This window comes from Hylobates moloch, unplaced genomic scaffold (assembly GCF_009828535.3).
Source record: "Hylobates moloch isolate HMO894 unplaced genomic scaffold, HMol_V3 SCAFFOLD_4, whole genome shotgun sequence".
Lineage (NCBI taxonomy): Eukaryota > Metazoa > Chordata > Mammalia > Primates > Hylobatidae > Hylobates > Hylobates moloch.
Window position 1 is genome coordinate 16,362,324 of NW_026652279.1, and position 22,877 is coordinate 16,385,200.

General features: G+C 37.0%; 1 protein-coding gene across 2 annotated transcripts in view; it reads right to left on the reverse strand.

The window, feature by feature from the left end:
- CNTN3 (contactin 3) overlaps positions 1-22,877 on the reverse strand; it is a 348,715-nt gene that overhangs the window by 252,197 nt on the left and 73,641 nt on the right. For both annotated transcript variants that reach the window (XM_032149509.1, XM_058437166.1), the window contains exon 2: positions 5,093-5,227. In XM_032149509.1, coding sequence (XP_032005400.1) covers positions 5,093-5,147 — 55 coding nt within the window. In that variant the 5' untranslated portion in view covers positions 5,148-5,227. The remainder of the gene's footprint in view (positions 1-5,092; positions 5,228-22,877) is intronic.

Below are 22,877 nucleotides of genomic sequence, written 5' to 3' on the forward strand. Positions count from 1 at the left end.
TGCACATGCACATCTGTCTCCCAATCGCTGATAAGTATCAACAGTCTCCCTTACCCACCACCAAGGAGAAACCACTTGGTTCTTTTCTACACAAGAATGTACAACACACCACACTGATGAAAGGCTTAGTGCAGCTGAAAACCCCCTAGATGAAAATTCAGGCCGCCTAGAAAAAGCCCTACTGAGTCAATAACAAGCTATGTGACTTTGAACAAGTAGCTGAAATGCTCTAGAACCCACTCTGTCATCTACAACATGGGCAGGCCTGGAATGTACAGAGTTATGCATGTAAATACAGTTGACTTCTGAACTACACAGCTTTGAATTGCACAAGTCCACATTTGCATGGATTTTCTTTTGCCTCTGCCACCCTTGAGACAGCAAGAGCAATCCCCCCTTCTTCTTCCTCCCCAGTCTACTCAATGTGAAGATGATGAGGATGAAGACCTTTAGGATGATCCACTTCCACTTAATGAATAGTAACTACATTTTCTCTTCTTTATAATTTTCTTAATAACATTGTCTTTTTTCTAGCTTACTTTACGGTAAGAATACAGAATATAATACATAAAACATACCAAATATGTGTTAATTGACTATTTTATTGGTAAGACTTCTGGTCAACAGTAGGCTGTAAGAATAACAGTTAAGTTTTGGGGGAGTTAAAAGTTATATGCAGATTTTCATACTTGAGGGGACAGTCAACACACCTATTGAGATGGGGCAGAGATCCTTCTTAGGGGCCTGCCAGGCTTTCCCAAACATAGAAGTAAAGAAAAATCTTGAGTTTTTTCAAGGGAAATTCCAGGTGCTGAGCTAGCCCTGATAAGTAAATGAGCAACATGGTAAGTAAGAACATAGTAATAGCTTAAAACAATATCCAAGGAAGTTGGAGTCACAAGATATCTGGCTCCTCTAGAAACCAAAGACAACATCTTAATATATGTCCCTGAGCTGTTTTTCAGTAAGAGGGACCTTTACCAAATGGAACCTCTGGCCTATAGACCTCAGATAAGGGGGAAATGAGGACTGAACCCTGACCACAGTTCCTGGTTCTAAATTTCGTCCTGAGGGCCCCAGAGGAAGTCATGCCCATAGGCCAGACCTTAACAGTCCTTTCTGCTGACTCCAAGTTTTTAGACAAAGCTTCACTTTCTTAACCAAACTAAAATCAGAGAGCCAGAATCCATCTAGGAGAGGGACCTGTAACCTCCCTCTCCTCTTGCTTCAAGATACCCACCTTTTTAGGCCGAACCAATGTATAACCCGCATGTGCTGACTTACAATCCGGCCTTTAACTTCTGCTTTTCTGAAATTTATCACTACCTTTACAAACTCTTGCTTATAAGCCACTGAGGAGGTCAGGTCTTCAGTGTGAGCTGCCCAATTCTCCTCGCTTGGCTGTCTGCAAATAAACACTCTCCTTTCTCCCACTGCAAAGGCTTGATGTGGATGTTTGGCTTTATTGCACCAGGAAAGCAGACGGTTCATTTACTGAACTGTCCGTTCAGTAACACTAACACCCATATTGTGCTAGGGTCAACTATATACATATGTACATGTAAGTAAGTATAATTCAGTTTTATCAAAGTATTATGGACCTCAATGTATTTTCTTCCCCTCTTAAAGCCCTACATTCCAGTAATCCAAGGCTTCCTACTCACAAGTCTCAGTGGCTTTTCCTCCGATATTCTCTTCTTCTACCTCTCCCTTTTCCTGAACTGCTTCCTCAATTTCCATGATATCCTGCTGCACTAGAGATCCTTCCACATCTCTGTTCAATCCTTTGTAAGCTCTCCCACTTCACCCTGGGTTCCAGCCTGCCCCTTTCATTTAATTCTCCATACTTCATCCTTCAACCTTCTCCTCAGTTGCTGTCACTAGGCAAACACCTCCCTATCTTGATCTCCCGCAATGATACCCACCCCTTGTGAACATATCAACTTCCGTTCTTTTGCTTTCAACAGACTTCCTACTCAGGGGTTTTTAAAAACACTTTTATGTGGTGAGTACTTTAGGACAGCTTAACACTTAGGCAACAGTCAATTAAATTCATTTGAGTGAGCACTTTATTTGCAGGAGTCAGTTAACTAATCAACAAATACTTTTGAGACTGCTATTTTAAGGACTAAATAAAATTGTGGGTTGTATTTAACCTTAAATGTTTGTTGAACTCTAACAGCACTTGCAATATATTTTTTAAGTTCCCTACATGCCTTGTTAGTCACCATGAAGCTTACAAAATATCCAATATGTGGAGTTACCAATGATCAAGGTTATAAGAACAAAATACACCAACAATGTTTGCATCTTTTACTGATTCTCACATGCGCACTCTGATAAACTGTCAAGATTTAAATGGTATAAATGACAAGCAATTCAAGATTTAGTCTGCTGCAATAGAGGGGATGATGTGAAATAAGTTTATCTGTAAAAACATGGAGGATGTCAAGATTTACATGCAGGGATCAGTGACATCTCCATTCCACCAGTATCAATGCTATCAAATCATATTACACTGTGTACAAACACTACAGAAGAAATGACAGCCATTTGAGTTTATGACAATTGCTTATTCGAAGTGCCACATCCAACGCCACAAACTCACAAAGTTCCAAATCTGCTTTGAGATTAACTGCAGTCCAGAGGCATTCCTGATCATTTTCTCAGTGATTATAAGAGTGGTGTTATTAAAACCACCAAATGAAAAATACTCCTCAATCATTTCAGGAAGAACTTGAGAAGTTTATTTTGCTTTCAAAGCATTCCTTAATCACTATTAAGGGAAGACTAGTACAGAAATTCATTCACATTTGCGTGACATAGAACGGATGAATGCTATGATTGAAAGCATTTGAAGATGTGTGTCAGCAGTCTTGGGCTGTGTTTGCATACATTGCAACTATCACTGTGAAAACAAGCAGCCCGAATATATGAATTTTGTGGGCATGTGTTGTCCATGACTAAATCTACAATACTAAAGTAAGCCAATGTTCCTGTTTGGTGACCACGTATTTTATCCTTCATTATAGTATTGATAATTTTTTAAAAATGATTTCATGAAGGTAATCTAAATTATCTCATATAGTATGATCCGTAGTCTCAATTATAATAGGCTTCAGTGTATATTTATATGGACATAGGCCTCCATTGCCTTTCTAATTCCCTAAAGAGGCAAATACAAAGTTCAGGGGTCCATACATTACATATATTTACATGTATAATTACACACACGGAAACATATGTACATACATGTGCAAATATATACAATTACATATAATTTGTCACATGTAAATTAATCCAATTCTCCCTTACAAATCCTTATAAAACGTTTTACCACCATATCTAGAGAATAAGTTGACCTTTAAATTCTTTATGATGTCTTCACATCTTACTAAAGTGGACACTGCTTTTTCTATATATTTATTCATAAATATGTAAAACATTTCTCAAAAATGCTGAAACACAATACAAATTGCACATAATGTAAAATTACAACTAAAAATGTGAAACCTTTTAAAAGCTGATCTCATTTTATTTTGCTGCCTTTCTACTTTCTAAGTATGTCTTCCTCTTTCTGAGTATGTCTTTCTGTGAATGTCTCCTCAACTATTTGGAAAATTTCAACATTGCTTTTACAAAATTTAATATCATAAACAGTAATACTGCTGCAGTATATTTTCTGTGACTTTTGCTCCTTTTCCTAAAACAGAGATTATATTTGAAACTTTATAAATGAAGAAAAGACTCCAAAAATAAAATGTTTTACTATATTGAACTTTTTCCAAAGCCCATTTGAAAGTCAGAAATTTTTAAACAACTATTATTTTTGTCCTCAGTACTTGATGAGTAGCAGTCAATGAAAATGTTTTAGGAACAAAATTGAGGCATCACAGTAAAAATGTGTAAAAACTATAAAACACATCTTTCTTTTAAAAGTTAAAGATTTTAATCTGTAACTATTATTGATTATGGATTTTTGCTATATATTATCATGTAAATATTTGAAGCATGTTTGAACTTTGACATAAGAGCCCAAAAGTCTACTCCAATCTATTCATGTCTTTAAATTACATGTGTTTGCCCTCATTCTGCACTCATTTTCTTCTTTTAGAAAAGTCTCAAGTTACTTTTTTCTTAGGTTCCTCGGGTATCACGAAGAAATTATGTTTATGTAGAAAAGCGGTCTTCTAAGGAGATGAGTATTGAATTTTAGGAGTGATGATTTTTATAACTTACTTTCAAATGGGTTAGCCAAAATAAGTAGACAGATTGAAAAAAAGGAAAAAGCACACATTCATACACATATTTACAGAAGAAATACAGTAAAATGGTACAATAGCTACATCTCAATGATACCTACAGATGTATTCATTCATTGTATTATTGTTTCAGCTTTTTTGGTGCTTGAGAATATCATAAAAAGGGGGAAAACAAAATAAAATAAACAAAAAGTTAGTTATATATACATTTAAAAAAAAAAACTCTTCACTTACTTATTTCTCCAGAAAATAAAATAAAATTAACAAAAGAAAATACAACAAATGATTTGTAATAGTTGCTTTTGTATGTGTCAAAGATGATAATTTTTTTCATTTTTTCTTTCTACTTTATTCTAAATTTCAAATTTTCCAAAATTAAAAAAGAAAATTGTATCTATATTCAGTTTTGGTCCTTTAGATAAGTTATTTGCTAAAAGTAAAACATGAAAATACCAGCACTTTTTAAATTTATATGCTCCTTTATATCTGAGATCTCACCTCTTTAAGTTCCTTTGGGAAAAAAAAAAGTCACAAATTAACATGCTCAAATTTGATCTTATATTCATAATACCAAAGCATAATATTACAGTATATCTGTAATATCAGACGTCATTATATTTGCTATGGAAATAAAAATGGCTTACAAAAATAAGGGAAGGAATAAGAACCCAATTATCAGATTAGAGAATTTAAATTTTCCTTCTGGGGGAAAAAACATTTGTTTTTCTTTGCTATTGGTGGAGTTTTATTTCAACATCTAAAAATTAGATAAGCATATGACTCGAGTATACTTCTAACCTCAACTTAGAAAATACAGGATTTTTTTTTACCTCCTAAGCAGCCAATGAATGAAAGCAGGATCAACTGTTTCCATGGAAACATCATCTTTAATTGCCAAATGCAAGAGTAACTCTTGTCCAGTCTCTGATGAATAGAATGCTTTGTCTTCAGGTAAATCCTTTAATCTGTAAAATATATGTACAAAGAAGTTCGTTAAAAAAAAAAAAAGCTGCTTTAAAAAAGAGATTTTCTTCTTTTTGTAAAAACTGTTTATCATTTGTAGACACTGAAAACCCTCAGATAAAACAAATCTGTTTTGATACAAAACAGAGGACGCTTGAAAGGTAGATACTTAAAAAACATGTAACTCATAGGTAGATGGAAACGCTCTTATAGAAGTTGAAATGCTTACCAATACTAAAATATTAAATTTTAATATATTAATTATTAAAACTTTTGCTAGATAATTTCAAGAAAGAAAACATTAACCTAAAATTCTAACTTTTTCCATTTTCTCTAATGATAGCATTCTGCCAAAACTAACAGAGTCAAATAAGCAGGTATCTTGAAGCACTAATTTTTGTAGTTTCTGAATTCCTAATAAAGCATGCAAATTATAGATAGCATTATCAATGTCCATCTTAGACCTATTTTTTTTAGAAAACTGCAGAAAGCTCCTAATTATATATGCTGTGTAAAACAGATTTTAAAATGCTAATGGTAGAAAATGTTCAGTCTGAGAACCTCGCAAATGAAACCATTTTCTTTTTTGCTTTAATTTTCATAAACTTGAATATGTTGGTTGAGAGGAAATAATTATGTGAAAGTCTTGTGTCATTTTGAGTGGCCACTTAAAACTAGTTAAGCTGCATGGTTAATGATCAAGTATGCACAATACACAGACCTAAATCTCTGGACTCCTAAAATTCAGTTGGTACCACACAGGGAATTAATGATTTTAAAGTTTGCTACTTTAGTAAGGAACGGGTACAACTCTCTGATTCAGCAGCTGCTACTGATTGAGCTGTTTTAGTTGTCACTGACCCAAAGAGAGAACTCAGCCTCCTGTAGACAGTGGTTCCCAACAATGGGTTCCTGACATGTGGCATATGCAATCAGATATTATGTACATCCCAAATAATAAGAATTCAAATAATAAAAATATGACAACTTGAAAAATATGTACTTAAAATAATATGTTAAGTCATCATTCCTCTGATAACGTTCTTAGGTGCCTGCAATCTAATATATATTCTTGGGTAGGATGTAAGAGATGGAATTGCGGCTAGAATGCCTAGGCATCACTCTCTCCAGGTCCACTGGAATCTGAAACAAGTGAAAATACAATTGAGAACTACTGTTCTAAGAATTGCAGGTTAACAACTTACAATAGTACCATTGACCTTTAACCTTCACTCGATATCCCCACTGCTGCAAACGGCATGTCTCAGTTTGGGTTCCACAACACAAATAAGACAAAATGAATTCAACTGCAAGTAATTTACTTGGGAAGTGAAGGACAAAAACAGGATGGGGAAGCAGGATAGGAAAAGGAAGGCAACCTAGAAAGGGTGAAATATAAAGCCTTCTAACACCATGGGTGACTGGAAGTCCAGTTCCTATAGAACTCATGCCTAAGAGTCATCCAAGAGTCATCCCTGAGTTATTCTTGCAAAGGGGCAAGGCAGCTGGAGTATTTACACCAATTCCCATAATAGTAGTAATTACCCAGTACTTGCAACCTCCTACTAGGGCAGTAAGTAACTCCAGAGGTTGAAAAAGAAAAAAAAAAAAGGAAAGAAATGCATATGCTAGCTATTAAAAGTGGTGTGTGCACTGGAGTGATGAAGGCAAGAGGATGAGTAGGGCACACGTAGTGTCTGCTACACTGTGCATAGAAAACAGGCTTTTTGAAGTTATTTTTAACAGCATCAGGTTCCCGGTGATTGATGGCCAAAATTACTGAATAATTTAAATATACGAGGGAGAGACACACATTCTACCTCAATCAATCATTATACTGCTCAAGCCTTTCCAGTGGCTGATTTTCCCTGCTTGGACCAAAGGGTCTCAGGTATCTTGCCTTCCTTCCTTCCTTCTTCTGCTCAATCAATGACATATCCTGTGTCCACAATTATTTTCAATTACTAATTTAAATGATAACTGAAATCATTCTATATTACATTTAATTTATAACTGACAGCCATAGTTTTTCTTCTAATCATGCATTTGAGGAAACCGTGGTCCAAAAATCAGGAGAAAGATGAAACACACACAAACATGCATACACATATAGATAGACAGATAAGAATGGAAAACCAATAATATTTTTTAAATTATCAAATAAAATACAAAGCTAACTAGTCATAAAAGGCATGTGAAACATGAGATACATTAATCTGATACATATATATGTCTAAGAGTCACGAGAAGCTAGGAAATGATAGTAACACGTACTGAAGTCTAGGGACAATGGGTAAGACTCGACCACTGCAAAGGCTTGAGGAGTACATTGATTGAACTGGTACTTCCTTCTTCAAAGAAGTTATAGCTATCCAGTATACACACGAAACCTAACTTACAAAGAATTCGGCAATAACAGAATAACAGACTTAAAAAGAATAGGTAGTTGGGAATTTCAAGAAAGGAAGGGGAAACTAGCAAACAATTGTGCAGTAACCTTGCCATTATCATCCTCATCTTTAATATCAAAAACTATTCAAATAAATATATGATGCTCTGCCCTATGTCATTTGGAAAAAAATACATGGTCTGCGTCCTAATATTGTAATGGGAAAAGAGAATACTATAAACTCTTATAAATAAGATAAGGAGTAAATTACTAGATTGATTGATAAATCTCTGCAGGTAGAACAACAGTCTACCCATCACTGGTTGCTCCAATGTTCCAAATACCCTTTCACAGGAGGCTTTCAAGCAATGTTTCTTGCTGAGCTTTAAGAACAATGAATGAGTCACTCAGGAGATTAAATCTTTGCACTGGACATCAAGTGAGTGAAAAGCATTTCTACTGGAACCAAAGGATAAGTCACAGCATGGGATCTGGCCACCATTTGAAAATTGTTTCAGGAAAGTGTATGAGAGGGCATAAAGAAGGTGACTGTTTTCAAAAAACGTTACTTCCCAACAATCCATTCCCAAGATAACATGTACATTGGTTATATTTAAAACATATAAATGTGTTCCAAGAAGCTCTAAATTATTTTTGAAAACTCATTCATTCAATAAAAATTTATTGAGTACCTCTTCAGTGCTGGGATTACAATTCTAGAGGGAGGTAGAGGTGGTGATGGGATTGTCAGGAGACTGATAATCCCCGTACTCATGGAGTTTATCAACTATGGAGAGTGACACCTTGTTTAAATGAGTATGGGGTATTTATAAATTGCCCACGTGAAAGGTATAGTGGAGGGGTAGACGTTTCTATGAAAGCCTAAATGAGAACAGTCCTCATCAGGAAGGTTAGGGAAAACTTCTCTGAGGAACTGGGGTACAGAGGCAGAAAAGAAGAGATGACATAATGAGGTGTGTGTATGTGCTGCAGAGTGAGGGAAGGAAGAAATATTCCTAGTGTAGACAAGTACTTGGTACGGATTTATGAGGTGGCAGATAGGCTTGTGAGTAGCTAATGTCTGGACACTACTCCCCCATCAACTACCACTTATCTCCATGCTGTCCCAGGACCCCACCACACCTCCCTGGAGCCAACCAAAAGGCTCAGCAGAGGGCCTCCAGAATCCTGCTCCAGCCCATATCACTTTGGATTGATCAGTATGCATGCCCTACTGCTGGTTAAATATTTTAACAATCACCTCTGGGCACAGGAAATAGAATATGCAAAGGCCTTGTGGCTTAGGTGCTCATGGTATGTTTTTGCTCTCGGCTTGCACAAACAGAAAGAAGACTAAAGAGATGAAATACATGTGGCAAAGCTCAGCGTGGTATGAAATGAGACTGCAGATGTATGGGGGTCAATCTTGTATGTCTGGCTAAGGGTATCAGTCGCAGAATAAAACCCTTGAAAGGTTAACTGCAAGTTTAATCAGGGAGGTGAAATAATCATATTTGAAATAAACATTCAAATTAGAAATATTATAATCTGTGTCTGGCTTAACAAGACGAAAAGAGAACACATTTTGCAACATACCAATTTTACTCTCACCCACAAATTCGTAGAAATTAGAAACTAGAAAACAATAGAAAAAGAATTTGATTTAAGAGAAAAGATAGGTTAATACTCATATAATATTCATTTATATGTACACACATGCATACACTGTATAAGGTTTGAAGATAAAAAGAAATGTCATTCAGGAAGATTTTTTAAAATTATATTGCTTATTTTTAATCAATGTTAAAGTAGGACATTGGCTTTATAAATAATGAAGGTAATTAATACAATCACAATCTGACTTCTCAGCATCACCATGTATCGTCATGGAGAGAGGGGACATATTAAAGCTCTCCCCACTTCTGAAATCACAAAGCTAAAATAAATACAAAGGAAGCTACTGAAGCAAGACAAATACAAATCAAAATGTCATCTGCTACAATAAGAATATTCTACTATTCACAGGAATGTTTTAAGCCAAAGAAAAAATAGATACCCTTTAGAATTTTCCCCGCTAATAGACATTTGCATTTAAGGGCTAAAGCTTAATATATTCACAACACGTTCTCATGGCAATCTTTAAATAGCCCCCAAATTTAGTGCAAATTGACAACTGTACTATCTATTCTTAATGTCAGCTGAGCTAAAAAATGCTAGACCTTGGACTCAAAACCAAAAATGCTCTAAATAGTTGTGCCTGGTTGCTCTAAAAGAAGGAAGAAACCATTTGTGGCTTGTCATATACTTTACAAAACTGCTACTAAGACTGCAGATATCATGAAATATTGATACGTATTTATTATTTTTAATGTTTACCGACAACCTTGAATATCATCTTGGCAAATCCTGAGAGTTACATTTCTTTATGTGGAGAAAGTTTAGGTGTGAGAATGATTTGGCAGCATTTCTTTCAGATAACATATACCTAACAAGCATTTTCTTTCTCAAAGAGAAAAACCCTACAGCAATTTTAACCATAAGGATTGCTTACTACACCACCCTCTCTTGCATCTACAAAAAGTCATCTTCAATTTCGATACTTCAGAAACAAATTTTATGAATATATATTATTCCTAATCTTCACCAAAAAAAAAAACTTGAGCAGGCTAAAGACATTTATTATAGTAAAATATTCAATTATTAGTAGATAAAAGTTTGATACCTATGGGTGTTGTACTGTGAATCTTCTAGAACTTACATTAACTCACTCTCATGGTATGCAACCACACTAGCATGGTAGTCAACTAGTTAATGAGTATAATGGCTTGTTGAGACTGTGTATCCTGTCAGATCAGAAATCATGCATCACATAACTGATTTGTCCATTCATAGTCACTCACTCATTCACTCATCCATAATCTTCACATCTTCCAGAGATGTAGTTCATCCATTCTGCATGCTGACCCTGCCTCCCTCCTGCTGAAAACTGGCCAGATAGGTGATAAATGTTACATGAACTCTGGGCTCCAAATCCAAAATTCTTAAACAGCTCACCCATCTTTCCTGCACTTCACAAGTGTTCAGCAGCAAAGAGGGAAGGATAGCATGTGCCCAGTTTGATGTTACCTTCCATACCCACAGTTCTGTGTTGACCACAGAACAATGGACAAATAGGGTGAATGCCGGCTGGAAGTCATCCCGTGCTCCCGTGAACACCTACAGCACTTTATATTCTCTCCCTTGACCCTCAACACTTCCAACACCTTCTATTGCATTATTTAGATCATGGCTTCTCTCTCCTACTAGAAAATAACCTTCAAAAAATAGTGATTTGTAACCTTTCATAGGTTAAGGTCCCTTTTTAGAATCAGCCAAATCTACGAACGCATCTATCTCTGTAGTCCAAATGCACATCGACAGATATAAGCTAACTTGTGTGTACTCCATGCTTTATTACACTGAAAAATAATTTTTTACATAGGAATCATATGTATACATGTGTATACCTATATAGATATGTGTGTTCATGTGAGTATATTCGAATATTTATTTCTTGCTTATTTTTCATGCATAAATTAATGAAAATTTTATGAAAATGGAAATAAATCTAAACTATACAAATTGAAGAAAAGGAAAATCCTGTTCAAAGAAACAAATATTCCTGAGGTTACTGTTGAAAAACTTGACAAATAAGTTTAAATTATGACATTGTTTTTTATATGGTGAGGCATGTCATCTCTGACATTCTGTTAATTTTTGCTTCTGGTCTTCTAGCAATCACTGGACATAAGTAGTAGCAAACAGAATCAGAGCTCTTGTTGTACGTATATTGCAGTAGATGGGGCGGCAATATAAAAATATTGCCAGAACATTCTGAGATGCTGTGTGTTGGTTTCAGAGCTTCTTTCAATTTGTCCTCAACTCAAAGAGAAGATCTCTGGCAAGACCAACATCACTGATGCTATGCCAGAAAAAAATTACAAAGCTGTTTTTCAACTGGTTCCACTAGTTTCAACCAAGTGCAAGCTAAAGGGACAAGACACAGTTACCTAATCATGCCAACCGACATGCTTCAAAATGTTAGATAACATGTCAACACTTTTTAAGTATACTTTACAAAGGGTTTGCTTCAGCGTTCTTGCTTTGCTTTAAACCTCAAATTAACTTGGCCAATTCCAGGTCACACTGCTTTACAAGCCTCTCCGCAATTATGGATGAGTATTCGTACTTGACATGCAATAATGTCACTTGTAGCATGTTTCAAGACAAGCCTTTTGTTTAAGAGCAAGTCTGAGTTTCAACAGTGCTGCAGGATTTTGAAAGCAAGTCTTCATCCCTGAAGGAGAACAGCACTGTCTAATGCTTTTCCAAGGTAGCCAAATCTAAGGTGCTTTTTTGGAACATTTTTAAGTGCCATTATTTTCCCTAAAAATAACCTTTACACGTAAAAGGAACTTAAGACTTTAGGGTCTTACCACATTTAATGATGAAAGGAAAACTAAATGATAAGCAACTTCTATGATCTATTCTTTTCCAAGACATCTTCCAAGTTAAACATGAAACAAAATGAATAAAGACAAATTTAAATAATTACAAAGGGTTATGTAGATTCTCCTTCCCTTTGATTCAATGGGAAATTATTCCAGACTTCCTTGTACGGTAATGAAGAATGTACCTTTCCTAAGTCTACATAACAACATTCCTTGCCACCATATATTTACGTAGGATTTAAAAATAGCTTAATAATATAATATAATATTAATGTTTTTCTGCAAAGACAATTTTGCAATAGCAGGAAGGAAACTAAATAGTAATGTAATAATACTAACTTTTATGGAGTGCCCATTATGTGCGAGGCACATAATGGCTGTAAGTGCTTCCTATATATTAACCCACTATAATCCTGACAACCACTCACGGGGATCTTTCTGTTATCACCCCCCATTTTTCAGATAAAGAAATAGAGACACAGGTGGGTGAACAAATCTGTCAAAGAGGAATAAAGATAGAAACTGTGTACTTACAACATATTTTCCCCACACAATAGATACCAAATGGAATGCTTAAGTAATCAGATCATTAGAGAGCCATAAAGTATAACCTGATATTTTATGTATTTTCAAAGGTCTGTATTAATATAACTGGCAATTGAAAGTTTAATTTCAGTTACTTCTTCCGTAAAGGGAAAGGACTTGACTATTAACATAAAAATTCCACTGCTTGATTTCAAGCATATGCATTGCAGTAATGCACCACCCCTATAATAGGCACGAATGTAGAAGAATGCAGCAACTCTCTTTGGGATTAAATGAAAATACTTCAAAGACACAGTAAACCACAAACAGAAGGTGCAAAACACTGTGTGCAAAAGAATTATGGGTATTTTTTGTCTCCATATTTGATGTATATAGTACATATATATACAGCATATATATTTATAACTATACAAAATAGTTCTTGTATGATAGATGAGACCTGTTAAAAGCAGTTAACTCTCGGGAGGAAAACTGTGGGGTCAGGAATAGAGAATAGAAAGATAAAAATTTTCACTATACAGTCTCTCAAAAATTTTAAATATTTTTCAGTGTACCTATATCTATCATCCAAAGCATTTATAAACTTTTACAACGGATTAACAATAGAAAAGTAGTGTACCTTCCACATTAAAATATTTCAAACAGTACAGAGCTCAACAGGTGGCACTGAAATTCTGTTTGCATAGTCACTACCTCAGCTGCCTGGGTCATGTGTTTAGAAACTTTACCAACTGGAAAATATAGTGGCAACTCTAAGAATCAATTTTGTTTCAGCTTGACATGTATGTGGGTGCCATAAATTCACTTTTAGAATTAAAATGTTTTTATATAGTTATCAAAATAATTTACTTATTTGAGTGGTTCCTCAGTCTCATTCTGAAGGTTTTCCGAAACTACTGAGAGGTTACCACTAAGGATAATGTCCCAGTAATCTGCCACAAAAATTCTTAAAATCATTTATTACACTAGTGTTCACAGTGGTATAAATTATGAAATGAAACATTTTTAAAAGAAAAATAATCAATTTATTCCTGAAATGGTAAAATGTGAAAAATCTGTAAACAATATTTTTGTGAGAGTTGAGTAGAAAAAGGCAAATGAAATGAAAAGTGCTAAAGAGAACTTTTTGGCTGAAATAAAGTTTCAACATTGAGTTCTAGCTTTGCACACTAGTCCAGACCATTCTGTTCCTCACCTCATAATCATGGAAGGAGAGTGATCTTGGGAAAAAACTCAAATTCACTGAGTAGAAAAAGGTAAATGAAATGAAAAGTGCTAAAGAGAACTTTTTGGCTGAAATAGAAAGAGTTTCAACACTGAGTTCTAACTGTGCACACTAGCCCAGACCATTCTGTTCCTCACCTCATAATCATGGAAGGAGAGCGATCTTGGGGAAAAACTCAAATTCACTGAGTGCCTGCAGCATGTCAGGTATAAGCACAGAGAAAGTATATTTTAAAATAAATTCATGTCTTCAAGGCACTTACACTCTCAAGAAGCACACTGACCATAAATATAATTATACTACATTTTAATAAGAGATTCTAGACTGGAAGACAGAGGTCTGTAACAGGATGCTCATGCGAAGTTTCCTGGACCACCAAGACTCAACAGGTATTACATCCCAAAGGGAGGTGCCAGAAAGAAGTGCAAACATTTAAGGGAGATACTGCAAAACCATTTGCCTGGTTCTCACGGCTCACTCACATCAGAGTTGTCCAGAGACTGAGTAGAGGATATGAGAAAGGGGTGTCTTTGGAAAGAACTCTACCTCACAGAGAGGAAGGCAGGTACTCCTTTTAAGTTGCACTTTAAGGTTACTCATCAAGGAAACCACAGAGAGCTGCCTTTGGAGGGATGCAGTGGTTTGGGATGATACTAAATGAGACCACTAAATGAGAATGAGAACACGCTGGAGCCAAATAGAGGGTTGCAACTGGTGAAGGAAAGGGATTCTCAGAGATGTTAGGGGCACAGAATACATGACGTTTCCTGTGCGCCAGACACACACGGGTAAGTGCCTGTGGAATGTCGTTATTATAAATCCTGGGCAGGAGAACCCCCTTCTGGGGAAAAGAAACCTCACAGAGGACCTACGGTATCTCTGGACTTGTGGGGGCTGAGAAAGAAGGAAGTGGCTAGCTGGGGTGGGGAAGAGGGAGAATGTAGTACTACATTCAGGGAACTGAGTGGGAAATATCCCCAGTGTTTTGGAATCTCAAGTGAACCCATGGAAGAACCACTGGAAAAAAATGCCAGTTCTGCACTTCTAGCAAGTCCAAAGTGACACGATGCTAAGCCACTACAACAGGATCCATCAAGTGGAATTTGCTGGTCTCCTTTCTTCTCTTCTGGGCAAAAAACTTAGCAGAATTGGAATTACCGAGTTAGGGGGAAGCATTGTAGGTGAGCTAGGTGAGAAAAGAAGCTAAAACATTATTTCTTTAACTGTAGATCTTCCCTCCGCACCAGCTTAGCACCAGGGAGGGAGATTAGTTTTCCCTTTAAATCAAGTTTTACCTTTTAACTATTACATAAGACAGGACATTTTAATTTTTTTGCTTGAAATTGTATCCCTTACCTAAGCATTATCAGAAGTGGAGTGAGTGGGGCTACCTGAGTTTTCATCTGCAGCAGGAAAGGAGCTAAGAGAAGAACTCCCATAACAGGCAGGAAAAACTAGAAAGCTGACTTAGGGTTACATCTCATGAGTGGTGCTTCTTCCATGTACAGTTATAGGCAGGAAGTACAACCAACAATTAGAAAATGGGGGACATCACAGCGCCATCCTAGAATAGATAGCATCTGATGTCATGCTTAGAGAAAAAGGTCGGCTTACCTTGGAGACAAGGAAAGAGATAAACACAGGGACACAGAACAGTGGAAAATCTAGGCCAGATAGGTGATTCATGAGAATGAGAGAAATGACTTGGGGAAAGCCCAGAAAGCACTGGGCTGAGGGAGAAGGTTGGAGAAGCCCAATGGTTAAGGGTGTGAGCAGAGGAAGATGAGCTCCCTTCTGAAGAAGACAAAAGGAACATTCTGAGAGTCCCAGTATGACTCACATGTGGACTGTGTTAGGAAAGCTAAGGGTGCAGAGTGTTCAGTTCTGCGAGAGAGTGACAACATTCAAACAGATAGATGTCCTGGGGCTGGGAGTGGGGCATAACTGCAAATGGGCATGAGCGTTCCTTCCAGTGTGATGCAAACATTCCAAAACAGGATGTGGTGATGGTCGACCATCAAAGTTACTAAGGCACTGAATTATACACTAATAAGAGTGAATTTAATGGTATGTAAACTACCTCTATAAATTTTTTAAGTCATAAAGAAACAGAAAAAACAGGAGGAGGGAGGGATAAAGAGAGGGGGAGAGGAAACAGGAAGGAAGGAGAGAAAATTAATTTGCTAAATAAATGCTTTTTGTGATGTTATCAAGCCCAGATTCAGTGGAGTCTTTGGGAAGGATCAGCCACATAGTAGTGGGTAGATGTGTGAATAATGGGTGAGGAACCAGAAACAGAAAGAATCAGCTATTCTTTCAATAAGTGAGAATAAGAGAGATGGCTAGAGATGGGTAGAGGGTAAAGAGACAGCCATGATGAATGGTTTAAAGTTGGAAAATTCCTGAACATACAGTAGACCACCTTATCTGTGGGGCATACATTCCAAGACCCCCTGGTGGATCCCTGAAACTGCAGATAGTACCAAACCTTATGTATACTTTATTCTTCCCTATATATACATACCTATGATAAAGTTTAATTTAGAAATAAGACAGAGATGAACAACAATAATCAAATAGAACAATTATAGAAATCCACTGTAATAAAAATAAAACAAGAGTGATTTGAACACGACACTGCAATATGGCAACAATCGACTTGATCATTGAGATGACTCCTAAGTGACTCACAGGTGGGGAGCATCCACAGCATGCGTCCCCTGGACAAAGAGAGGATTCAATTCCTCAGCCAGGAAACAGCAGGATGGTGTGAGATTTCATCACACTGCTCAGAATGGCATGCAATCTAAAACTTATGAATTGTTCATCTCTGGAATTTTCCATTTAATATTTTTGGACTACAGCTGACGTTGGGTAACTGAAACCATAGAAAATGATACCTTAGATAAGGGGGGCTACTGTATTCATAAAGTTAGAAGGAAAATTCAAAGTGTAAGAAGAAAAAGGTCTGATTTTTCTAGAGGGAAGAGTCTTCTCAGGATTAACTTGCATGATAATGATTCCACCTTAGCCAAAATCACATGAGCAAGGTCAAAAGTATGCTGAAAAGGGAAGAGAAGTGATGAACCCTATCCCATGGCCAAAACAGAAAAGCTGGCTCTGGGATGGAGGCATTTTCTGAAGAACCATCAGGCTCATCTTGGAGGCTCCTTATCAGTGTCTCCAAGAGGTCACAGAAATGATGATGTCTGGCCAGTGCCAGATGCTCGGCATGTCCTATGTGCCTGTGGTTGTATTTTCATATTCATAGGTAAATTAATTTAGAAACCATAGTTTGATTTTATAGAGTCATTCCATTTTGAGGAGCTCTGGAAAGCAACTGCATACTACCACCACACTTCCTTCTCTTAACTCTGAAACTACTCAGGGAGCTCTCTTAGGCTAAACATACAAGCAAACATGCTCAGAACACTCAGATACATTTAGGAGTACTGATAACTATAATACTAATGCAGCACTTCAGAGAATCACTTTAGTCCCCAAGATATCCAAACCACAATTCTGGCACTATGGGTGGTAGGTAGATAATAATAGTAAACACTCAAATTGAACATGTGACAGGCAATACTCTAACTGCTTTTATAAATATGCACACATGTTATGTCATTTACTACCACCATCCCCATGTTACAGATGAGATAACTGAGGTAGAAAAACATTAACCATCATTCCCAATTTCATACAGACGCCTGAATCTAGTATTTCCTAGTCAATCCCTGGGTATTATTATTTGGCTTAATCTGTTTCAGGTTTACCCTAAGGCTTGGGAAGAAAGTGGTCCTCTGAAGCTTTGTATTTTTGTTCAAAGCCAAGAGTGGCATAAATGCAAGATGAGGTAATATTTTTAAGCTCTAGTGCAGAGATTCTCCACTGAGAGTGACATGGGCTCCCAGCAGACACTCAACAATATCTGAGGATGTTCTGGGTAGCCACTTGCTGGGGAGGGATACAGATGAGCTACTGGCACCTAGGGGTTAAGGTTTAGTGATACCACTAAATACTCAGCCATACCGCAGGACAGTCGCCCACTGCAAACAATTATCCAGACCAAATGACAATCATGTCAAGGTGAGAATCCCAACTTCAGAGCAGCTTAGCATCATCAGAAGACTGCAGAATCAGCTACCATCCAGCCTGGCTACTTTCTGTTCAGAACTTTACCAATGAAAGGACACACTTCATCCTTCACATGTTCTGCTCTCATACAACCAGGAGTCTTGTGGGAAAACAGGATCTAAGAGCTTGGTGCACTTCTTAAAACTGACCTTTTTACCATATGAAATTCCAAACAAATTAAAAGTAAACAGAATAGCATGAGCCCCTTATGCCCGTCACTCAACTTAAAAAAAATCAATATTAATATTCTGCTATTCTTGTTTTGTTTACAGCTCTACTCACCCTCTCATATCCCCACTTTATTTTTTTTTCATTATTTGCACACAGATTTCATGTAATTTGCTTACATCAAAATGTAAAAATCTTATCTGTACCATTTTTTAAACATGGAATCTTAAAGAACTATTTTTATTATAAAATACAGAAAAGATCTTTCCATTTTATGTTAAGCTTCTATGTCAGTGTTTCTCAAACTGTAGGTTGTGTTTAAGATGCTGTATGTAGAGCTTTTGTTTGTTTTAAACAAATGAAGTAGAATAGAACAGAAACTATTCAGATATACTGAATTTAATGAGTTAGCACTGCTTTGTAAAATGATGCTATAGAAGTGCAATGTACTGTAAGTACTGAGCCCTAAAATAACCTGTGTTTCTTACTAAGAGAACATTTTTAAATGTGTAAGAGGCAGAATGACTTACAGTTAAGTATATACATATGTAGTCTTGGGCGAGTTATTAGATTGGTGCAAAAGTAATTGCGGTTTTTGCAATTGAACGTAATGGCAAAAACAACGATTACTTTTGCACCAACCTAAATACTTAAACCTCTTTAGATTTCAAATTTTACAACTGTAAAATGGGAATGGTGTGCACATAAATTGGTTATAAGAATGAAGACTGTGATTATATGCTGAGCTGGTATTTTGGTTGTGACGGTTACTGCTATGATTTCAAAAAAATTAAATATAATTGACACCTTGTCTGGAGATAAATCAGTCTTAAATAAAGCATGGACTCAAACCTAGGTCTCTACCTCATTTTGAAGAGACAAACACTGCTTCTGGGCTGCTTACATCTTTTTGTTTAAACACTTGTTCTGCTTAACAGTGTTTTTAAAACTTGCTTTATCACAGCAAATTGAGTGATTTTGACACGTTTTTGAAATGCTAATCATGGCTATGAATAGTTATCTGCTTAGAATTCACACCTATTAGGGGCTGTATCTAGGTGTGTAAAACATTCACTCTATCAACACGGAAGTGTAAATCTAAATTGGGGCAAACTGTGATAGCAGCTTGAATTTATACCCACAGTATCAACTTCAACTGAGGGAAGATGGGAGAAGTACTCCCAAACTCACGCAGCAACAAGCCACCATTTGTTTTTATACAAATAGCAATGATTCAAGATGATAGCATAAAACACAATGGGAGGGAGACAGAGGGAAAGACACAAACTGACTGCCTGTATGTAATGATCTGCAGATACATCCGAGTCTGATAGGCCAGATACGAAAGCATACGGAGGGTGGAGACTGAGAACAGGAGTGTGTGAGCACATCCAACTCAGCCTCGAGGGCTGTCAATGCCATACAATGCGAGCCTGGGGGCTGCCAGACAGCCTGATTGTGAACTGCCAGACTGACTGTGAACTCTTTGTTTCAGAAGACCCTGGACTTCCAGAGTTTTCTAATGAGATTTTCCAGTTTTTATTTTTGTAATATATTTTTTGATCTCCCAATTTTTAACCTTAGCAAGCCACGTTTTGAAGTCGAAAATCACAACTTCACGACATTAGTGCCGACCAAACCAAATATATCTGCAACTCAGCTGCAGCCCATCTTGAAACCTCTAACCAAAATGTATTTTCCCATCTAAAATTCTAAAACGTAGGGTTGGTCACTCCATTGCTCCAAAGAAATATGCAACACTATGTATTAGAAACAATTCAATATTTTCCTCTATTCAGGAATAAAATTTAAAAAAAATTTTCTTACTCATTTTACTGAAGGAAGTGGGACACTGAGAGACAGGATGCATCTCTTTCACTTTTCAGAAAAAGACATCTCTGTTATGTAAGAAGGTATTACATTTTATTTACGGAGATGGTCCTCATTCATTCCTGAATGAGCTCCTATGTAAGAACCAAAACTTTGCAACAAATGTTCAGAGGGTCCCAAAGACTGTGCCAGATAGGAGATCTCCTCAGCCCTGTGTCAACAGGATGCCTTAGGCCACAGAAGCCTCTCCTCAGTACCTCAGTGCACCATACAGATACTAACCTTTTCTAATTGTACCACATACTAAATATTAGGAAGGCATTTGTAACTACTAGCAGGAAAAGTTTGAGGACCTTAATGAAAACACTGAAGTGAAACTGAGAGTTGACACATTTCAGATCACACAATAGTAATCAATGTAGTTTCATTTCCCCCACTACCCAAGACTGATTTAGGAGACGAAATTAAATTTACTTGAAAGCAACAGTAGAGATCCAACTCTGAATACCAGACCAGTGTTGTTTCTTCGGTACCTAGAACTCTGCCTAGATGAATACATTTGTGATAAATATGCTCCTGGAATGAACTTTGTAATTTCTGGTTTGTTCAGAGCATGGACTCTACTTACTTCTTGCTTCTTTAGACCCTCTAATAAGGTACCACCATATGGACATTTGGAGACATTTTATTTTGTAGGAGCAGAACAAGTTCCCTTCACCAAGCCTATTATTTCAGAGTGACAAAAACAAGTGGAAGTTTTCACAAACACATATTCCAATTTTCTCAATGTACTTAGAATCTGAGGATATCAAAGAACCAGGTAGGCCTTATAAATCAGAGCAGAGTGCCAGAGGGGTGGTGGCACTGAGCTGCCAGGTGCCTATCCACTCACTAAAGAAGGACGGCTACTTCTCCGTTTTAGACAATAATTGAAAACCTGTCATCTTTTCATTTAAAACACACACACACACACACACACACACACACACACACAGCTGGCCTAACAAAACTTGCCTGTAGACAAGATATGTCCTGAGACCAGGAGTTTGAGGCCTCTGAACACATACTCTTATGGAGGAGGAACAATAGTACGATAACGTTAACAACAAGAAGAAACTATTAAGAGATTCCTCTTCAAATAAAAATACGCTCTGCTGTGCTCACTTTCCACCTAGCCATTTCCACGTGCATCCTCACGAGTACCCAAGAGCCAAAAGCCTATCATGGTGCCCAGGCCATAGCAGACACTCAACACAATATGTGTTGAATTAATGAACGTCAGATTTAGGGAAGTAGTTGCCATGCTTGGCTCCATATCAGACCATGTGGGGGAACTATGTAAAAACACAGATCCCCTGGTCCACTGAATCATAATTTCCAGGCACCAGGCCCAGAATTTGTATCTTTAAAAAACTTTCCAAAGTAATTCTGCTGCAGGGTTGTCAATGCATTTGGGAACCACTAGCTAGGACACAAGGAGCTTCCAAATTCCAGTCCTAACTGTCAATAACAAGACTCAGTGGCATCTTTGCCTCGGTGTTGTTTAACCATTTTTAACTTGGTTTTATTTTCCCTGAAATCTCCCCCTTTTGCTAGCTCTGTGACTCCTTGCAGCAGGGAAGGCAGAGGAGGGATGGAACAAAATTTCATGTTGTTCCCCAAATGAGCTGTTTTCCGAAAGCACAAGTAGTTTCCAAAAAATCACTGAGACTATTCAACAAAAGCCTCAGCAAGAAGTACATTAACAGAGAAGGGAAGATTTCCTTCAAGACCAATACTTCCCAGAGATGGAGGGATGGAGGTCTACAGGGGAATGGCAAAATTGAAGAGAAGAATTGTAACCCAGAGCTTGCAAGGAGATGGATCTACAAGAGATTCCAAGACCCAGAAACAGAGAAGGGCAGCCTGAGGGGAAGGGACAGTACACAGAAACAACCTAGATAGATGGATGAATGAATGACCCATGGCCCATCCTTCTAAGTCTTGCTCGTCACACATTTCATAATTCATAAGCTCTGCAATGGCTCAGAAATGTGACAGGACACCTGGGGAAGCAGGATGAGAGTTTGCCCACAAACAAAAAAAAAAAAGCTGAGTTATAGTAATACAGGAGGCACAATTTCTTGTGTCATCTGAGCTGATGAGTTGCAACTGACATCCGTAACACCCAACTACAGTGAGGCTTTTTATATAAACTTGGGGTGGGTGTTGATACTTAGATGAAAGGATTTTGTGCAGATTAATTACTAACTGTTTGTGAAACACTTTGTTGGGTGCAATAAGAATGTTCTTTATTTTGGTTACATAATCTACTAATTTTACAGTTTTAAAGCAGAGTGATCAAGGTTTTATCACAAGCTAAGAAAGCCGAGAACACTGAACTTCAGTTAAAATTCTCTCCCTGTGTATGCCTCCTGAGCCCAATTATTTGCAGGGTCAGAGATCTATTATTTTACTTAGCAAAACGGGTGCTTTGAGACATATTTTCAAGAAACAACAAAATGGATGGATTCCAATGTATCCTACTAAAAGACTTTCTGTTTAATGTTCATTTTGGAGATGCTCTATTTTATTGGAGCATGTGTATTTGAATAAATAAAAGTTGTTATCATTTGAGCATTTTGAAAACATACGTATTTTATGCTATCAAGGATATAAAGGATGTGTGGACATCCAGGTCTTTGGTAGGTGGTGCTTTTCTGTGAAATAAGCTTCCCTAAGGCAGTAGTGGAGGACAGAAATCAAAAACAAAGCTACTGTTTTTATAGAGACTCGTAACTGAAAGCCAAGAAATTGCTGAAGATCTGTAGCCACAACCCAACCCTTGCATTCGCTAGATTCCAGGTTGATATTTAGCCCAGGTGTAC